Source organism: Ahaetulla prasina, chromosome 4 (assembly GCF_028640845.1).
Source record: "Ahaetulla prasina isolate Xishuangbanna chromosome 4, ASM2864084v1, whole genome shotgun sequence".
NCBI lineage: Eukaryota > Metazoa > Chordata > Lepidosauria > Squamata > Colubridae > Ahaetulla > Ahaetulla prasina.
This window is the reverse complement of record NC_080542.1, coordinates 136,674,581-136,694,667: the sequence shown is the minus strand read 5'-3', so window position 1 is coordinate 136,694,667 and position 20,087 is coordinate 136,674,581. Positions and strand designations below refer to the sequence as shown.

At 36.0% G+C, this 20,087-nt stretch overlaps 1 protein-coding gene across 5 annotated transcripts in view; it reads left to right on the top strand.

Annotated features, from left to right (window-relative positions):
• Positions 1-20,087, top strand: part of DYNC2I1 (dynein 2 intermediate chain 1) — a 40,256-nt gene that overhangs the window by 8,158 nt on the left and 12,011 nt on the right. For 2 of the 5 annotated variants that reach the window (XM_058179743.1, XM_058179744.1), the window contains exons 3-18: positions 505-949; positions 1,391-1,446; positions 4,188-4,505; positions 4,658-4,719; positions 7,185-7,245; positions 7,810-7,878; positions 8,012-8,077; positions 9,276-9,513; positions 11,377-11,479; positions 12,719-12,848; positions 13,770-13,881; positions 16,259-16,344; positions 17,123-17,252; positions 18,066-18,238; positions 18,617-18,779; positions 19,864-19,977. In XM_058179743.1, the coding sequence (XP_058035726.1) occupies positions 505-949; positions 1,391-1,446; positions 4,188-4,505; positions 4,658-4,719; positions 7,185-7,245; positions 7,810-7,878; positions 8,012-8,077; positions 9,276-9,513; positions 11,377-11,479; positions 12,719-12,848; positions 13,770-13,881; positions 16,259-16,344; positions 17,123-17,252; positions 18,066-18,238; positions 18,617-18,779; positions 19,864-19,977 (2,326 nt within the window). Of the gene's footprint in view, positions 1-504; positions 950-1,390; positions 1,447-4,187; positions 4,506-4,657; positions 4,720-7,184; positions 7,246-7,809; positions 7,879-8,011; positions 8,078-9,275; positions 9,514-11,376; positions 11,480-12,718; positions 12,849-13,769; positions 13,882-16,258; positions 16,345-17,122; positions 17,253-18,065; positions 18,239-18,616; positions 18,780-19,863; positions 19,978-20,087 lie in introns of those variants that run through there. The other 3 variants (XM_058179746.1, XM_058179745.1, XM_058179747.1) reach the window with 3 other exon arrangements.

Genomic DNA, 20,087 nt, shown 5'->3' with positions numbered 1-20,087 from the left:
CACGTGGACACAATTTGGAAAAATTTTTTGCCAATATCTGACAAAAAAAAGGTACCTATTCAGGAGAATGGGTTTGCTTAATGATCATCTGCCTTGTTTAACTACTGCTGTGACTCACTTTATTGTAAAAATCGTTGTAAAATCAATTTTGGTCATATAGTGTTTCAACTTATGACTACAATAACTTCATGATTACAACAACTTACAACTGAAAGTCTGGGCTTCATCGTAGTCATAAATCAAGGACTATCTTTACTAGAATTATACTACTCTGAAAAAATAGTGCCCAATAAATCAATCTTTGTTGTAGCTACTTGTGTAAGAAGAGGAAATTTAGAGAGATATCCATGCTGATTCCTTATCACAATTACCATAAGGATTGCCATTTTTATCACAATCCGTTCTGCATGTAGAGTTTTCCTGTTTGCAGAACTTTTCCAGAATAAAGAAAAGATACAACTTCATTGGCTAAAACTGATGTATAAAAATATTTCCCTTTTTCAGGTCTCTCGATCCAATAGTCAGTCTGAAGACAAGAGGCATCATCAGAGAAAACCACGAGACAGTGGCAGAAATGATGAAGATCATGATGGCAACAAGGTGGCTTCAGAGATGGATCCAGAGAAGGACAGAGTTAAATCAAAAGAAAAATTAGGAGAAAGAATAAGATTTAAATCAAGTGAAAGACACAGAGAGGAAAGGAGGGACAAAGGAAGAGAGAAAGATCAACCTAGAGAACAAGAGAGAGAGATTAAAGTAAATCATGAAAAAGACGCCAAAGAAGAAAAATACGTATCTGGAAGAAGTGGTGAAAGGCACAGTGGTAAAGAGAAGGGCAGGAAACCTAAGAAAGATGAACCCAACCAAACATTACCACGAAATAGTGTAGAGAGGGAAAGAGATAAAGAGCATGAGAGAAGGAGGAGGAGAAGCAGCAGGGATTACAGTGGTGAGTTGGTTTGCTTATGTGCTTGTTTTACAATAATCTGACCGTCCTTATTTTTTAAATGAAAATGAATTGGGGCTCCTTTCAGTCAGTTATCTATTTTCTTTGCATCAAGGGTAGTTTTTCCATAGTAGACCGAAAAGATGAAGAGTTAGTAGTCTGATGCTTTTCAGAGGTTTAGACTACAGTTCCAGCATATTTTACCATGCTGCTTGAGATTAATATTGGGGTGGTGGTGTAAAAATGCATTTGAAGGACTTCAGGTTGCCAGTCCTGAAGAGGAAGTTGTCACAGTTAGGAAAAGTTAGATATTTTCAGGTGTTTCTTTTTCGAACAAAGTTCAGGTACTTCTTAGGAAGTTATAATGTACATTTTGTCTATCAAATACAGTAGAATTTGTACGATTCAAGACAATCTTCTAAATTTCGGAGGTGTTATTTTTAGATCATTCAAAACTAAAAGATGAAGAAAGAGTAAGAAAGCAACATTCAGAGAGAAAGGTAAGAGAAATAAAAACAATAAGCAATGTATTGTACCATCAGGTAGAATTGAAAAAATAGCTCAGTTTATAGACACAGCTCCAGAAATCACATCGGACGCAATATATTTGGGATTTTCTTTTATATAGACCTAACATGCATTTGACTTGGCATAACTTCTTATCCCTGGAAATGAAAGAAAAAATTCAGAATAGCTTTCTAAGAGCAAATTTGAAGAATTTGAAGTCTAACCCTAAGAAATTATGGAAAATCATTCTCATTCTCTCCCTCCCTCCCTCTCTTTGTCCCTCTCTTTCTCTCTCCCTCCCTCCCTCCCTCCCTCTCACTCACTCACTGTGTGTATTATAAAAATATTCTGGTTATATATCGGGGCGGGTTCCAAATCCTGTCGCTACTGGTTCACTCCTGAACGCACTTGCATGTATGTGTGGCGTTTCTGTGCATATGCAGAAGCATCCGGGTGGGTGAGCGGAGCCTTCTGCCTTTACCGGTTTCCCTGATCCGGTGAAAATCGATAGCAACTGACCACTGTTATATATATTAGTATGGATGTGATAACCAATTTGGTGTGCTGCTTAAGATTCTGGCCTAGATGCTAGGAAATATTAGGCCAGTCACTCTCTCTCAGCCTAACCTATCTCATAGGCTTGTTAAGGGGAAAATAGAAAGCAAGATTTTTAAGTCAGTTTGCCACATTGAGTTGACCAAATACATTTTTAAAAGATAGGAGGATAAAAATCTAAATAATAAAAAATATTATTATTTCTAATCTTAGAATTTAGGAATGTTAATGATATAAATAACAATCTTCATTAATGTCAAGGTTCCAGAAATACCTCTTCTGCATTCAATAAAAAGACTCAGAAGCATTCTTTCTTTTTCTCAGAGTCCTTTACTAGCATGAGGAGACTGGCACACGATGAGTGCAATTCCCAAAACTGAAGTTCCGGATTCGTTTCCCCAGTTATACAAACCCCAATAGTCCCACCCCCCTGACCCCTCGGATGATCACACGGTCCCACGTTCTTCCAGTTCATTCGAGGAACTTCTTGCCACTCTTCCTGCAGACGTGAACCCCATCCGACCTTGAGCCGTTGAAGAATGCTACCCTATCCCTCAACCCCCCCTCCTCCCCTCAGGATAAAAATGTGGCAGCGTCTGGAAACCTAAAGTTCAATATGGTTTCCAGGCCTGACAATTAACTTAATTTTAGTTTTACATACATCATACAACAATCCTGCATTCTGCATCAAAATGTATTTTATTTATAGAAATATTATATTCAATTTTTCTAAAGATGTGCTTCTTCCTTTGAGGATCAGCAAATATAGACACTCTGTGGGAAAGGATACCAGTTCCACCCTAATGCTGACTTTGTGGCAGGGCAGAGGAGGATTTCTTTAAAATATGTCTATTTATTTAGTTAGTTTATTAGAAAATTTATATGATCATGTGACTCACTAAGGTGATTCAGGGTGAGTTATAGAAACAAAACCCCAAATACCAAACATAACAAACACCCACCTCTGGCAACAATAGTCAAGCTTGCCAGCAAATTACAAGCCAGGAGGAACCCCATGGTTGCAAATTTGTAATAAATAAATGTCAATGAAAAACTTAAGGAAAGAGATTACAAAATCAGCATAAGGAAGAGTGAACAATGTGAACAAAATAATGATATTAATGGAAAGTTTGGCAAAACGTAAAGCTGGGGCATGGAAAAAATAAGGAGCATATGGAAAAATACCTATCCAGCTGGTTGTATTCTTGAATGTAAGAATTCCACATTGGACATTTTATTACAGTTCTGTTTTCCTAGTGCTGGCATGGTTGACTTAATACACTGATCCATACTTCGAGTAGTCCTATTGAAATAAATAAGCCCCAGAAAGGAGACAAGGGCAAATCACTTAAAAAAAAAACTGCCAAAAAACTTAGAGGGATTTGTTTAGGTAGTCTTCAAGAATTGAATCAAAGGAAAAAAAACTGAAATAAATGAGGCTTATATTTTATATTTTATTTATTTTATTTATTATTCATATTTGTATACCGCCCTATCTCCCGAAGGACTCAGGGCGGTTCACAGGCACATAAAACAGTTATATACAAATTAAGATAATCATTAAAAAACTTATTCTAATGCCAAATTATTAAAAATATAAATATAAATATTAAAACCAATTTAAAACCCCTATAAATTTAAAATCTAAGCCAGTCCTGCACAGATGAATAAATGTGTCTTGAGCTCGCGACGGAAGGTTCGGAGGTCCGGAAGTTGACGGAGTCCTGGGGGGAGTTCGTTCCAGAGGGTGGGAGCCCCCACAGAGAAGGCCCTTCCCCTGGGCGTCGCCAGACGACACTGCCTAGCTGACGGCACCCTGAGGAGTCCCTCTCTGTGAGAGCGCACGGGTCGGTGAGAGGTATTCGGTAGCAGTAGGCGGTCCCGTAAATAACCCGGCCCTATGCCATGGAGCATTTATTATGATAAATGGGGACAATGAGGGCATGTGCTGCTGGAGGTTGTTTCAATGTTTTATCCTGTTGCTTTTGTTGGTTGTAAGCCGCTTCGACTTACCTTTGGGGGAGGTGGGCAGTATATAAATTTAATAAATCAATAAAATAAGTTGATCTCAATGTCTTAGATTCCAAAGTCTTGCTGAATTCAAATGTATTTCCTTTATATGAAAATGTTTTTGAACACTTTGTAATTTATTTTTTATTTTTTTATTTTTTGCCTTCAGAAAGAAACTAGTTCAGGGGAGGTTTCATCAAACAGAAGTGAAGAACACGACCAGAGATACAAATCATACAAGGATGAAGAGTCAGATAAGGAGAAGAGAAGACGGCACAGGGAGAGGAAAAAGCACAAATCCTTTGCAGTGGAAGAAAAAGAGAAGCCTTTGAAATTAAGAAATTCCATGTCTTCCACAGAAGGGGAAGAAGATCATACACCTAGAAGACATAGAGAGAGATCCCACCACCATGAGGATAGATACCACAAGGAGAACAGAAGAAAAAGAGAGGAAGAGGAGGGTGAAAAAAAGAAAAGAGACCACAAGGTTTACTGATTATTAAGATTACTTGCTAGTTTTTTTATTGAGCGGGGCTTTAAAATAATGTGTCAGAGGATAAAAATAATAAGAAAAGAAATACCCCATAATACGGAATTCCATAAGTTAATGCCACTTTGTATTGTTTTCCTTATTTTCAGCACAGAGAACACAGGAATGAAAAGAAAAGAAATGAAGAGGACATACATTATCCACGTGAAAGGCATGTAACCTGTTTAAATATCAGGGGTGTCAGGTTTAAATATCAGGTTTAAGTATCAGGAGTGCTCTGGCTGAAAATGGTGTAGTCCTTCCTACGAAGCAAAGCCCACTGAACAGCAAAACCTACTTCCCCATAAAGGCCCTTAGAATTGTGCAAGTTGAATTTTTATTTCCCAATTTCCTTTGCTTTCCAAAGTCTCTCCAAAAATATTTAAAGCAGGCATTTCAGTACAACATGGGCATTTTAGTGCGTTCTATCTTATTCTGGCTGATGAGCCAGAAAGTGAGAGATCCTTAAAATATTATTATGGTTGGTTGCATAGTTGGCCAGATGTTTAGATTGGATTTGGAATTTTTACCTACCTATCAAGTCCTTCCCAAGGATTGAGATAGGAAGATGTTGCAATTTAATAATATTGAAATTATCATCACAAAACACTATTATCATTCCACCTTTCTAAATATAAATTGAAGGCAGCAAGCATATCCAATACTCCTGCCTTCTGTTTTGTCCATATACAACAACCCTGTGAGGTGAGTTGACTAAGAGAGAGTGACTGCCCAAAATCACCCAGCCAGCTTTCATGCCTAAGGGAAAACTAGAACTCATGGTTTTTAGGCCAGCACCTTAACCACTATAAAACCTTTGTAGCTGAAATCCTTGCTTTGGAAAGATTTTATATATTTGGAATAAATTTTGTATAGATTGATACAAAGCCAGATTGACCTAGCGGTTATGATGTAGCCTAGAAAGCAGGAGACAGTGAGTTCTAGTCCCATTTTAGACATGAAGGTCAGTTAGATCAGAGGTCCCCAACTTTTCGGACCTCAGGGATCACTAAATTCATAATTTTAAATCCCACGGACCACTAATATGATCTGCCTAATGACTGGCTGGGTAGTCATGTCACTAAGTGGGTGTGATCAACTCAATGTCACTCATGTCGAGGGGTGCCTTGCTAGCCTCTACTCGCCCCTCCCCTCCCCTCCCAGCCACTCCTCCCCTCCCCATCTGGGCTCCTTAGGGCCCCAACAGGAAGCAGTTGCTGGACCTAAGCAACCACCATGAAAAAGAGTTGGCAAAACAGCTCTGTTCAAGTTGGATCTGACTGAGAAGGAGGCTCAGTAGAAGCGCCTCACTGAGGACTAGGAGCATAGGCTTTCCAAGCAGAGGGAAGACCTGCAGGAGTGCAAGGCCAGGTGTCGTGCCTGGAGGCTCAGTGGGCTGAGATGGTCAGCCAGTTCCAGGCCATGATGCTGTCCCATTAGAACAAGGCCCTCCAGCTCTTCGCTACCAGCAGCACTTCCCTCCAGCCTTCTCCCAAAACCCTGCACCAGGAGGCTGAAGCAGAGTTTCAGAAAACTCCTGAGTTGGAATTTTTGCCCCCCTCCAACCCATGCAAAAAGACCCCAAAGGGGGAGACTCTGCAGCAAAACAAACGTTCATTGCACGTATCCGGCCCAGGGGCCATAGTTTGAGGACCCCTGATTTAGTGCAATATTAAAAATGCAAATAATTTTTCTGCGGACCACCAAAATTTTCTCGCGGACCACCAGTGGGTGATCGCTGAGTTAGATAATAGGAGGAAACAGTTTTAAGTATATTTGCTGCCTTATTTATAAAAATACTAAAGATAGAATTTAAATAAATTATTTATTGTTGTTCTCTGTTCTTCCGGACAAAGGCTTCTTTTATTTAAATATTTTGATTATCCTATCTTAGTTGTCTTTTTTTTTTAGTATTTGAAGTTAATATGGCAATTTGTAATATAAAATATTTGCTTCACTGGATTCTCTGTTTAAAAGAAATGAAATCTTACACACAATTACATAGTGCTGCTCTTTTATGTTTTATCCCTCTCCCTTTTTTTTTGCTGTGTCTAATTTGGTCTAAAATTAGACTAAATAGGGATATTTTGAATAGTATTTTTTAAATTGTGAGATAATCTGCTTGATATAAATCTTGCAATAAAATTATGAAAGGCTTTGGTCACAAACACTGAGCATATTTTTAATCTTAAAAAATAAATTTTGTTGGAAAAATATTAATTAAAAATGAAATGAAAAGATCCAAACATGTTATTTTTTGAAGTGATTGTAAAAGTTTATCTGTCACACCTATTGTAAATTATCTAAAATCCTAATTTTCCTTTATTTCTGCTGCTAAATAATAAAGTTGTATCAATTCTTTTTTAAATAGTTGAACATGAAAAATAATGTTTTCTGTATTAGTATTAAAATGTGAACCACATATTTGTGCTAAAAAGTAGTTTGATATTATTCTGACAATGGTATTTCTCACAATACAAAAGAGTCATAAAAAGAAGTTTTATGCTATAACAATTGATAAATCTCTTATCCGTGTTCCATTCCTATTTGTCTTTTAAAAATGTAAAGCACATATATTTTCTATAAGAACCATACTTGCTTGATGATCAATTCAATATAATTCTTTTTTTTCTTTAGAAATTCAAAAGAAAAAATGAAAAAACATGGCAAGAGTGAAAGGGAGAATGGAAAACGAGAGGTAAAAAAGTTTTATTTGGCATTTGAAATGAAGAAATGTTATTGGAAGAGCTACAAAGAAGAAACAGAACAAAAAGAATTACGAAAAGAGAATATAATTACTAATCAAAATAAAAGCATGGCAAAAGTTATGTATTTAAAAAATCCAAATAATTTCATTAACCTACTAATGGATGATGAATTCTGTTTATTTCTTCTGCTGATGTGTGGCTTTATCTTTAGTCTTTGATTAATTTAATTTTGAAAAAAATAATATTCTGAAATTTTTAGGTTTATAATTGGAGAGCCAAAATTTTGCTGTAGATAAATAATAAAAATAAATTTACTGTATTCCTTCTGATGTTGTAGCCAAATAAATTGGGATATAAATATCCTGAGAACAAAATAATTTTACTGAATGTAGTTTACTTTAATTTCAAGTAAATGACTTTCATAGAGAAATATTTAAATATAGAATGTTAGAATATTAGAGTTTAAAAACAGATAGCTCTAACTCATTATTCAAGTACACTGTCACATTTCAATGCTTTTCTCTTATCAGTTGTTTTGTATATTGATAAATTAGCACCACAAAACTGATGGTCCTTCAGTATCACGTCTCAAAAGGCAAGGAAATGAAGAAGGTGGACAAAATGTAAGCATTGCATGCTGTTTTATTTATTTATTTTTTAATGCAAATGTTCTAAAAAATTCTACTCATATTTTTATGTTCCTCTGCTACCTCACGAGTTAATACTATTCCTTTTTATTATTATTATTACTTTAAGGAACTGAAAAAGGAAACCCTTTGTGAAGATTATAGTGATTATGTAAATTATGAAGATGATTTTGAGGTGAGTATGAACAACATTTGAAGAGGCTAAAAACATCGTTCAAATGGGATATGAAAGGGGTAATTTCCATTCTAGATGACATCATTTCTGGTTTTAATAATTTAGGAATGCCTGAGGCAGCATTCTATAAACTAGGCGACTGTGAGTTCTAATTCTGCCTTCAGGATCAAAGCCAGCCTGTATAATTCTTTATACAGATCTTCACATTAAATTACTTGTCAATAATGAAACTTTCTGAGAATGCTCTGTACTTAAAAATATTTTGCAGGCCTAATTGGGGTTCTTTGTTAAAGTCCAGAATATTCATCTACTCGAAAGTATAGCACATAAATTTTTTTATAAGAGTTTCATAATTGTTATTGGTGATGAATAATGAACAGTCATTCTTTTAAATCCCATTGTGAGATAAAGAGAAAAGTGAGAAGGCATAGCACTATAGAATAGTGGCCCTGTAGTTTAGGTCCAAAATAAATGATAGCCCACATAATATTCTAAGGGATCCCTAGTTAGGGCATCAACATTACTATCTTTAAAATAGCATCTCACCCGAACAGTTTACTGTTGCTTGAAATCTCACAAGATTTTGACATTCCCCCCCACTCAATTTTACAGAATTTCTATTGATTTCTATTGGAGTTGTTAATATAAACAAGATTCCATGGGATTATATAGCAATCCCCAAAACCTTTAATATGCTGATCAGCATAAAGAAAACAATAGGGCTGCTGCTGTTGAAAACATACAGGTAGTCCTCAACTTACAACTATTCATTTAGTAACCGTTCAAAGTTACAACAGCCCTGAAAAAAAGTGACTTATGACCATTTTTCACACTTCATTGCAGCATCTCCATGGTCACATGATTTACATTTGGATGCTTGACAACTAACCCACATTTAATGATAATTGTAGTGTCCCAGAGTCATGTGATCAATGGGGTAACCAGATTCACTTAACAACCAAGTTACTAAGTTAAGAACTGCAGTGATTTGCTTAACAAATGCAGTGAGAAAAGTTGTAAAATGGGCGAAACTCACTTAACAAATTTCTCATTTAATAACATAAATTTTGGGCTCAATTGTGGTCATAGGTTGAAGACTACCTGTATATTGTGGGTCATCCTTTTAATAGAGTAACTCTATTAAAAGTGGTAACCTGTTTGTACTCTAAAAAAAGTGATCACCATTATCTTTTTGAAGGACTATGAAGATGATTTTGATGACTTTGATGATGAAGATGATGAAAGTAGCCAGAATGCAAAAAGTGAAAAAGGAGGAGCAGAAGCAGGATTACAGAAAGTTACTGTAGCTAAGAGCTCAGAAGTAGAAGAAATTCAGAAAGCAATTAATGCGGAAAATGAAAAGATTAAGGCCTTTCTTCCCAACTCAAGAAAGAATGAACATCTTCCAAAAGATCATGAAAAATACCCAAGAATAGGTATGTGATTAGGTAATAGTTTAAGGTAGAAACTATTTCTTTACTTATACTTATTTATTGCTGCTCTTGTGAAACATTCTCAACAAAGAGGAACTAAAGACCGCATTGTTTAAAACAGAAGTTTCCAATTTCTGAGAACCAAGCTGGCCTTTGCGGAATAGCCCAAAAGAGAGCCAAGGGCACAACAAAAGCTTAAAATTCCCTTTCAATTGACGGAACAAAGTTTATGTCATTGTTTTCCAAGTACTTTAAAAAAAATTTGGCCATCCCATTGAAAATTAAGATTCAGCAACAACTTGGTGTTCTGTGGGTAGCATTAAAGATCTTGGTAGGATGCATGCTTGCCACATACCCAAGGTTTGACCTGGCATCTCCTAATCTGTTCCCTTTCATTGGTTCTAGGATAACTTTTTCATACGGGGTCAATTCAAAATATTTCAGACTTGCAACAGTTGAATATTCCAATTTGAGAAAGGCTGATATAATGCTATATCCTCTCCTTGTAAATGAAAAGAACAATAAACAAGTTGTTGGCTGGGTTAGTTGTTGACATAATGAGAGTCAGATTTCAACACCAATCACAATATTATTTATTTATTTAATTAATTAGTTCCATTTCGTGAATCTTATTCTACATTGATTATAATTTTTTTAAGAAACAAATCCAATTACCACATATCTCACTTTTTGTAGTATAGGCTCATGCAAATACTAGGACTCTTGTAAATTTTTAGCAAGAGGGGTTTTAGAGAAAGGATCCTCTAGGTATTAAAGAAATGAAGTTGTAGGGAATATGCATCAAAGCCTTGATTACCTATGAATTCTGGTTTCTGTATTGTTTTCCAACTAATTTTCTAAATTAGCCTTGATAAGCAGGTGAAATTGCTGCTATGACTCTTTACTTAGGCTGTTGTTCTATATCCTGATTTTTCTTATTGTGTTCTCTTGATAAATCTCACAGGTATTAATGTATGTTCTTTTTCCTTTGTCTTCCATAGCATCATTGTATCTTGCTTTTATTTTGCTTAGAACAGTGTTTCTCAGCCTTAGCAATTTGAAAATGTGGGCTTCAACACCAAAAATTCCCTAGCTACCCATGTTGGCTAGGGATTTCTGAGAGCTGAAGTATGCACATCTTCAAATTGCCAATGTTGAGAAACATTAAACTAGAGATATAGCATTACATGTTTTATATTCAGTAATGCCCAACATGGGGAAACACCATAACATGGATCAGATTAGGCTAAAAGAATATGGGTGGAAAGATGCCACACTTGACAATTTGTGACTATTCAGACCAGTTGGACTATAACACACCCTGTTTTACAGACATGAACTGATCCGAATTTAACAAAGCATTGTTAGGTTTTTTCATATAATAAATTTAGCAGTCACATATTAGATTTATTCAATCTAATTTAATGATTTATTTATTTTGATTTACTATCTGTAGATGCATATAAGCGTCTACGTGAATAACCCGACCCTCAAATTTTTAACCAAAATACCATGAAAAATAAACCACCTGTGGATAATCCACCCCACATTTTTCATTTTAGTTTGGTTAAAAATTCAAGAGTCAGTTATCTGTGGATAAACTTCTCTGCAAATGCATACGGGAAAGTCAGGTATTTTTAAAAAGTGATTGCATTATATACTCTTGGAGAAGCTTCCACAGAGTAGACAAATCCAATTTTTAGCTGCATTTTGGTACTTAAAATTCTCAGTTTATTTGTGAGTTACAGTATATCAGTTTGCTTCCGAATGGAAGCACAAGCCATTTAATGGAGATAATGTGCAATAGTAAATTAGCATAATTACACAACAGTATGTAGTATATTCATATATGTTGTTATGTTACAGAAAAGCAAGTTTCAGTGACTCAGTGTCCCACATCTGGAAAATTCATTGATTTCCAAATGGCCCAACAACGGCAAAATATCAGAAAAATTGCCGATCAACAGAAGTAGGTGGCATTATTATAGATCACTACCTGTAACTATTGGGTTGTGTGTGATATCTTAATTCGTTTTTGTAACATTACAATTGCTGTACATTGGACAAAGTTCAATAAAGTATTTTGTCGTACATACTGTATTCCAAATTAATTGCATGCAACTATCTAAATGAGTCAAAATAAAGGAATGTTTTCATGGTTCTGGGACTTAATGATATAATAATTTTTACCAAGCCACTGTGTGTATAGAGAAAATTTTATTGTTTCCTAGTTTGGTGAATTTTTGCTACTCTTTCCTTATTTGCTTTGGGTATCCCCCTATTAAGAGACAAAGCTGTATTTTTCTTAATAGTATCTAGCGATTCTTGCACATCTTCATTTCACCATCATTCATTTCTAGGACTATGTTGGTCTGTGGTATAAAATCTCCTGCCTGAGTAGGGGGTTGGACTAGAACAGGGGTCTCCAACCTTGGCAACTTTCAGACTTGTGGACTTCAACTCCCAGAGTTCCTCAGCCAGCAAATCTGGCTGAGGATTTCTGGGACTTGAAATCCACAAGTCTGAAAGTTGCCAAGGTTGGAGACTCATGGACTAGAAGACCTCCAAGGTCCCTTCCAACACTGTTATTCTGCTATTTCAAATTCTATTTTAGAAGTGAAAAATACATCAGGTTTTTCTTTTCTAATTTTAGCTTTTTTGGACTATCTTCTGTTGCCCACGTTGTTACACAGTTTCTACAACATGTATCTATTATTAGTCCATTGCAACTTTCAATATTCAGGAATATTAACGGTGACTTTTTATTGCAAAACTACTAGAGAATCACTTTATGTATCATATATAAAAAAAATTATTTATACGCACATCTGCATATACACATGCCTTAAAATGTTAAGCATGAACGTAACAAACTTTGCACACATCTGCTATGTGGATATGCAAACCCAAATCTCTCTCTGTGCAGTGTGTGAAATGGCATAATTATGAGAGTACTGTGTAGTACCATTCTGAAAGACATAGAAAGCACTTAGAAAGGAAACATTTTATATCCAGAAAGCATTTAATCAAGTCAACATTTTCATTTGATGTCAAAAATATAGTGGAATGTAATAACCAACATGAAACATTTTTGGTATAGATGCCTTGATGCTTATTCTTCTTACTTTCAGAGAGAGAATATTTCTAACCAGTGAAAGTTTATTTCTGTTTAATAGACATTTTGCTGTCTTGTGACATATTTTTCAAGGAAACGTAGCTTTGAACTTCTTCGTCTCATTGACCTGGATTTTTCAGTCAGCTTCTGTTTGTTGGATTTGCCTCCAGTAAATGAATATGATATGTACATTCGAAACTTTGGGAAAATAAACACCAAACAGGTATGAAATAAAATAATACCCCAATTATTCACATTTATTCCATTTAATTTTATTAAAAAGTGTTCATATCAACAGATTTTTAAGGTGAATAAGGGAATAGACAGTGAGGTAATGAGATGACAAAATAAGAGAAAAATAGCAATACAATTCAAGAGTTGTAGGTCACAGCTGGGAATAAATCTGACAACTAAACAAAGGATGTGGTCAGAAAAATCAAGATGATGCAGCAATGACGCAATGTAAATTCTACTCATTTTTATTGTATAGGCAACTCTGTCTGAAAAAAGGACTCTGCAAGATTTCAGTCCTGTCTGTGTATGTATGTATATTTGTGTGTATGTGTGCATGTATGTATGTACATATGTGTTTGTGTGTGTCAAAAAGTGAAATGTGTGATCTATTTTGCCACTTTCTGTTACGCTTTAATACTAATAAAAAGTACAAAAAGGACTCATGTAAATATTTCTTCAGATGTTATAATTCTCATATGATAGCCCTTATTAACCAGCAGTTTTTATTTCGCTTTCCTAGGGAAAATGAGGCCGCTTTAAGTATATACAAAAAAGCAGCATAAAAATAGAATACAGAAATAATAAAAAGCCATTCATTCCAGTCTTGCCAGTATCATCCAGAAATCAGCATGACAGAAGTCAAAATTAATACATTAAATTCTCCTTAATTCCAAACAATAATTTTCCATTTCAACAATAAACAATTGTGTGCATTATTAATTTTCCTGCTCATGAATTATCTTAACAAAAGAAACATGTTATTGTGTCTTCTTAATATTTTATCTGTGGATAATAACACATAGTAATAAAATGTTTGCCTATTAGTAAAATACCCTGAAATATGGTAATAAATATAGATATTCAGATATGAGAAAACATTTCTTGCCAATAATTTCAATTTCTATTTTAGGCTTATGTGCAGTGGAATGAGGATAATCTGGACAGAGATATTCAGACAGAGGAAATAGAAACTCAGGAAAAATGGACACAGCATCCTGGAGAAACCGCCCTTGTATCTGGAGGTGATTAAAAAATAATGATTTTTAAATCTCTTTTGCCTTGATTTATTTTCGCCAACATTTGTGGCCCACAGTTGTAGTAAAACCTTTCCAGGACAGATAATGAGAGAAAAGAAACCTGTTTTTAAAATAATTAGAGCTCGAACACAATCCCCAAACTGAGAAATACATGTAAACAAGAGGCTGTTTAACATTGCAACTAGTGGACATGATGAATCTCTGGTGGAAGCTTATACCAGAGAATTGTCCCATTATTTAGGGGGGGAAAAAGAGTCTTAAGATAGCCAGTTCTTTGCCTTAATATTAATTAGTTTAAGACTTGGCTAAGCAGGCAGGCAGATAGATGAGAACTCTAGTGAAACTCTTAGAGAATCTCCAAGCATTGGAAATTATTTCCCCCCCCCCCAAGTTTTTTATTTTTTATAAAAATTTCAGATCAATGTGTGAACAGTGTGGCACCTGGGCGCCATATATTCCAATGCATATGAAACTATGGTAATCAGATTAAACATTATTATTTCAATCAATTTATATATTTCTAATAACAATACACATCTATATTAGGTTACAGTATCATTATTAAATTATTCCACCTATTTCTCATTATTACTTTCATTTTATCAAATAGAAATGTATACATTAATATTCCCTTTATTTCTATCACTTATTCTAGCTTTTAATCATGTCACCCTTTATTAAGGAGCTTTTTCTTTCGTTCCTGTCTAACTTCTAATTATGTCACCTGCTTAGAAAAAGAGGGGGGGAAAACAAAATAAAAAAGAATAGAGAGGCAGAGAAAGGAAAAAGTAACTCAAAACAGCAACACAAAAGAGGAATCATCCATCCATCATCTCTTGCCCGCTTCATACTTTGATAGCTGCACTTTTAAAAAAAGAGAGGAAAAGGAAAGGCAAATCAGAACAACAGAAAAGCTAAAAATTATCTACCCATCATCTCTTGTCCACTTCAATACTTTAATTGCTATGCTTTTTTTCTCCACATTCTTCTCTCCCACATTCCTCTCTTAAGTCTCCATCTATATCTACTTCTTGGATGTCCAATCTAAGTATTCCTCCCACCTTTACCCTCTTCCACTGCCTAGCTCCTAAGATTTCTACAGAGGCCTCTGCCTCCATTTCAAACCTATCTTCCAACACTCTTAATATGTTTTCCTCCTGGTTTAATTCATCCATCACTATTATTTTTATTGTTAGCTCCTCTTCATCTTCTTCCTTCTTCCTTTCTTCTTTTGATTCCTCCCTTTCTTGGGCATCTTAGTCTATGCTCATCATCCCTTGTATAGTATTTTCCATTTTTTCCATAATGTCCTTAAATCCAGCCATCTCCTGTACAATTCCATTCATTTCTCTTTCTTAAGTGTATTATTTTATTTTTAAAAGAGAGTTGATTTTTATCCAGCAGTCCAAGAGCTATTTATTTAGTCTTTGAATTACCCTTCAAAGAGTTCACTAGTCCCAATTCTTTATGTCCCATAGATTAACACTTAGTTACATTTGAGTAGTCCCAGAGGTTATCAGAAACACCTTACGTCGTCTTTGCAAATTCAGTCCTCTAATATATTATAATGTAATATAATATTCCAATGTCTCTGGTTGAATCACTTCCTTGTAGTTTCCCTTTTTGTCAGCAGGTGGCAGTCTCCACTTAGATTTCAGTTTACTAGTCCATCGTCATTTAGGTATACAACAAATGTAAAAGCAGAATAAATTTGTATATAGATAATTCCAATTTTTAAAAATGCCTTCCCAGTACCACTTCTTCCCAGTTTAGGAGTCAATTTTCTGTGTATTTCAAAATCTATTATTACCTTTCATTTCCAGTTAGGTATTTCTTCAGGGAGCCCCAAAATGCTTAGGCACCGCTTTAACACATAGTTCTGGGCAAATGATTCTGAATTATTTCTTGGGATTAAATTTAGAACAAAAGAAAAATCCTCTCCCCCAGTTCCACCATGGCTTACCTTCTACTCTCCAGCACCAGTTTTATCTGTTACTCTTCGATTGTCCCAGCTTTGTAGCGGCCATCTTTAGGCTGCTGCTTCTTCTTGCCATGGCTGAGAGAGAAAAAAGACCCCAGGCCAGACAGGAGAGCTGTGACTCTCCCCGACCTCACAGGAGGCCCCCCTTTGCTTCACCACCACTTCAGGGCGGATTAGGCTCCCTTTGGCGCCCACAAACAGGAAGAATTCAACACAGGGAACGCGGAGACCCGTTCCTCTTATATCTATGTTGCTACAATGTCAACTGGAAGCCAAGCATTGGAAATTTGATATCTCTGTCACTGTTTTCTCCAGCATGGGTAAAATGATACGAAGATACAGTTCTTTGTTTCCTTCTTACTACCTCATGTCTCATTTTAGGGCCCAAAAGCAATCATGATGTAACTGCCATTACACTAAAGATTGATTCCCAGAGACTAGCAAGCTTCCTACGATCTGCTTGTCAGGTATAATTTATATATATATGATCCATTAATCAAATTATTATGAGTTATCAATAATATTAGCTAATAATAGTATATATATGGTGATAATTTTATTCATTTATTAGATTTTTTTAATCCTGCCTTTATTACTTTTATAGGTAACTTAAGGCAGTGAATATATCTAATCCTCCTTCCTCCTATTTTCCTTACTGCAACAATCCTATGAGGTGGATTGGACTGAGGGAGAGAGTGGGTGGCCCAAATTCAGCTAGCTGGCTTTATCGCCTAAGGCAGAACTAGAACTCGCAGTCTCCTGGTGATTGACTCAGAGTCACTCATGCAACTAGAACTCTCAGTCTTCCAGTGACTCAAAGTCACCCAGCTGGCTTTCATGCCTAAAGTGGGACTAGAACTCATAGTCTCCTGGTGTCTAGGCCAGCAGCTTAACTACTTCACCAAACTGGCTCTGGTAATTTAAAAAAAATAGTAATATTGAAGTTAACTTGGTAAACCATATTATCATATAAACATGACCCAATGATAATTTGAAACAATTTCCTTATACTTGTTTTTCTCCTTTGGGTTCTCTTGTATGGGATAGTTTTCTGTTGTTAGGCAAGGATGTGGGTTCAAAGAAACCCAAACGTCACTATGGACATTCCACAGTTTTTGTTTTTTTGTAATCCTTAAAAGCATCTGGGAAACTGGATTGCTTTATCAATTGTGTGCCATAATTAGCTTGGAAGTCTGTGTAATCAATGCGGATAGAAAGTTCCCAACTGTTTAATATTTTTGGAAGGTGATCGAAGTTTTACTTGAGGAAGATCAAGTAGCAACACAGCCCAGGCGCAATCTAAGATCACGGCCATCCAGTCTATCCATTAGCGATAGGTGCTTCCAGTTAAATACAAATCTTCCATTCCTGAATGGTAAGAATATTTTTCTTCCTGTCATGTGATGTAAGAATATGAGATCTCAAATAGTCCAATATGTAATTTTTCACAGCCAACCAGGTGACTCTTGGAAACAATAAAGGCAGGTTGCTCAATCTAATAGTAAAGAATAAAGAAGCAAATAAATAAATAAAATCATATTTCTCATTTCAGCCCCTAACTTCCTTAATCTTCTTTTTCAGCTACTTTGGACAATAATTCATTTTGGTTTCCATCAGAAACCATCTGGGCGTGAAAATAAATGTTATTTTGATGTTTTGGGGTGGACTGAGAGAGACTGACTGACCCAAAGTGACCCAGCTTGTCTTCATGGCTAAGGCAGGACTAGAACTCAAAGTCTCCTGGTGATTGGCCTAAGGCCCCAAGATGTAAACTATGAGACTGTGAGTTCTAGTCCTGCCTTGGCCATGAAAGTTACCCAGTTGGCTTTCATGACTAAGGCAGAACTAGAACTCACAGTCTCATAGTTTACATCTTGGGGCCTTCATCACTACACTGATCCTTATGCTTCGTTTTTAGGCATTATCATTCTTTTTTTTTCTCATGCATATTTCTAGGGAGTTTTTGTACTTAGGGGTCCAAAATATCTTCAGAAGGGTCAGCTTTGGAGGATGATAAAGGTTTAAAAAGGATTTTTTTTCATTCTTCTAACATCAATAATCTATACTGAAAAGAAAAGCATTGAATTAGCCAAATTCTCGCCTCTTCTATTTCCTGCATTTGAACTTAGGCTTCCCCCGAACTCCTCCAGTGCAAATAATACCAGCTTCATCCCACTCTTCTCTTTAGGCCGCAGGATATCCTGTCTGCATATCTCTCAGGCTCAGAGACAGGCTTTGCTTTCAGTTCATGGACTTCCAGAAACGTCAAATGACCTATCACTGGATAGCAAATACATCATCTGTATATGGAATGTTTGGCAGCCTTCTAGTCCTCAGAAATTATTGCTTTGTGAATCTCAGGTATGCTTCCTCAGAACTTGAAATTTTGGGAGCTTGTTCTAGGCACTCCTAAAATGAAGACCTTGAGGGAAGTAGATTGCTTACCCACAAAACTCAACCTGAAACTCAAATGTGGCTATTTTGGCCACTAAATGTGTTATGTATAAGTCAGATAGGGCAAGGGGCCTTCCAAACCAGAAGAAATGTAGCCATTGAGAAATGCCCATAGTTACCATGCTGGGAGAACTGGAACTCACAGAGAGTCAAATTGATCATGAATCAAGTACTGGATGAACCAATTCACATTTTTCTGAACACAAACCTTATGGCTTAAGAATAAATAGTCACAAAAATAAGGCGTTATTATTCTGTCCTGAGATATGTTCTTCTGCCTTGTAGGTGACATGTTGCTGCTTCAGTCCTTGTAAAGCTACTTTGGTGTTTGCTGGAACAGTTGATGGTTCAGTCCTGGTGTGGGATCTCAGAGAGGACTCAAGGATGCACCAATGTGTGAAAGTTATTGAAACAGATTGGACGTTTAGATCTCCTACATTTTCTACTGGTTAGTTAGTATGCCTTGAATACACTTCTGGGCAGTGTCAGTTTGTAGAAAGAGTTTTCACTTCCATTTTAGGTTCTTAAAAAGAGATCCATTATAAATAGTAAAAAGCTAAGCCAAAGGATGAGCCAGAGGAGGAAAACAAAGTTCATTAAGGTTCATCCTGTTACAGGTAGTCCTCAATTTATGACCACAGTTGGAACCAGAATTTCTGTTGTAAAGTATTAACAATTTCAATGCAAAGTCAGTTGCACTTGATTTTATGACCTTTTTGCCATGGTTGTTAAATAAATAACTGCAGTTGTTAAATGAATCATATTAATCACCTTAACCAAATCTGGATTCCCCCTTTGATATTTCTTGTCAGAAGCTAGCTGGGAAGATGACAAAAAAGTGATCATGTAATCTGGGACACTGCAACCGTCATAAATACATGCCAATTGCAAAGAGCTCGAATTTTTATTTATATTATCTTAAGGTTGTTGCGAAAGTTGTAGGTGTGAGGACAGGCCACACATCATTTTTAGTGCTGTTGTAACTTTAAACGGTCACTAAACGAATGGTTGTAAATTGAGGATTACCTGTACTACCTACGATTACCTACGAGTCTCATTCTAGTAAACAGGAGAAGGTACTAGTATATACACAGACAGTGGGTTTCAACTTTTTTTAAGGGATACAAAGGTAAATCACTGACTAAAATACCTACCTGCTGGTTCATGGCAGCTGCAGCTCCATTGGGACCTTCAACTCCAGGTGAACTCTTCATTTTTGCAGTTGATTCTTGAAGACGATCTGGACTGGCCGGGGTTTTTCCCCCAGAACTTCCTGTTTTCTAACAGGAATCCAATGACTGTTGCTTAGAATAAGAATCCTTCAAAATTGTCTTTTGGGCACATCCCACCAAAAGGGCTGAATGCAATAGCCCAATTAATTGTAACATACAGACACACAAATCCTGCCCTGCCATAATGACACAGGAATACCACAGTTTGGCGTAATATTGAAAATTACTGAGCTTGGGACCGAGGGGGTAAACTTAGTTAATAACTATTTTATTGTACCTTTGCTTCTTCCTTAAACGCAGATGGAGTATTTACCTCAATAAATCATACTTGTACTGTATTGACCATTGAACCTGTTTCCACCTCTGTCTTCAAGGAGCAGAACTGTGGGTTCTCCTATCTCTCTGTTCAGGAAGGTATGTAAAGTTCTGGATACCGATCAGCTCATATTCTTTCAAAAAATTAGTTGCTCCGTTCTGAATCATCCAGAAATCCAAGTCTCCAGACTGGATTTTCAATCCAAATT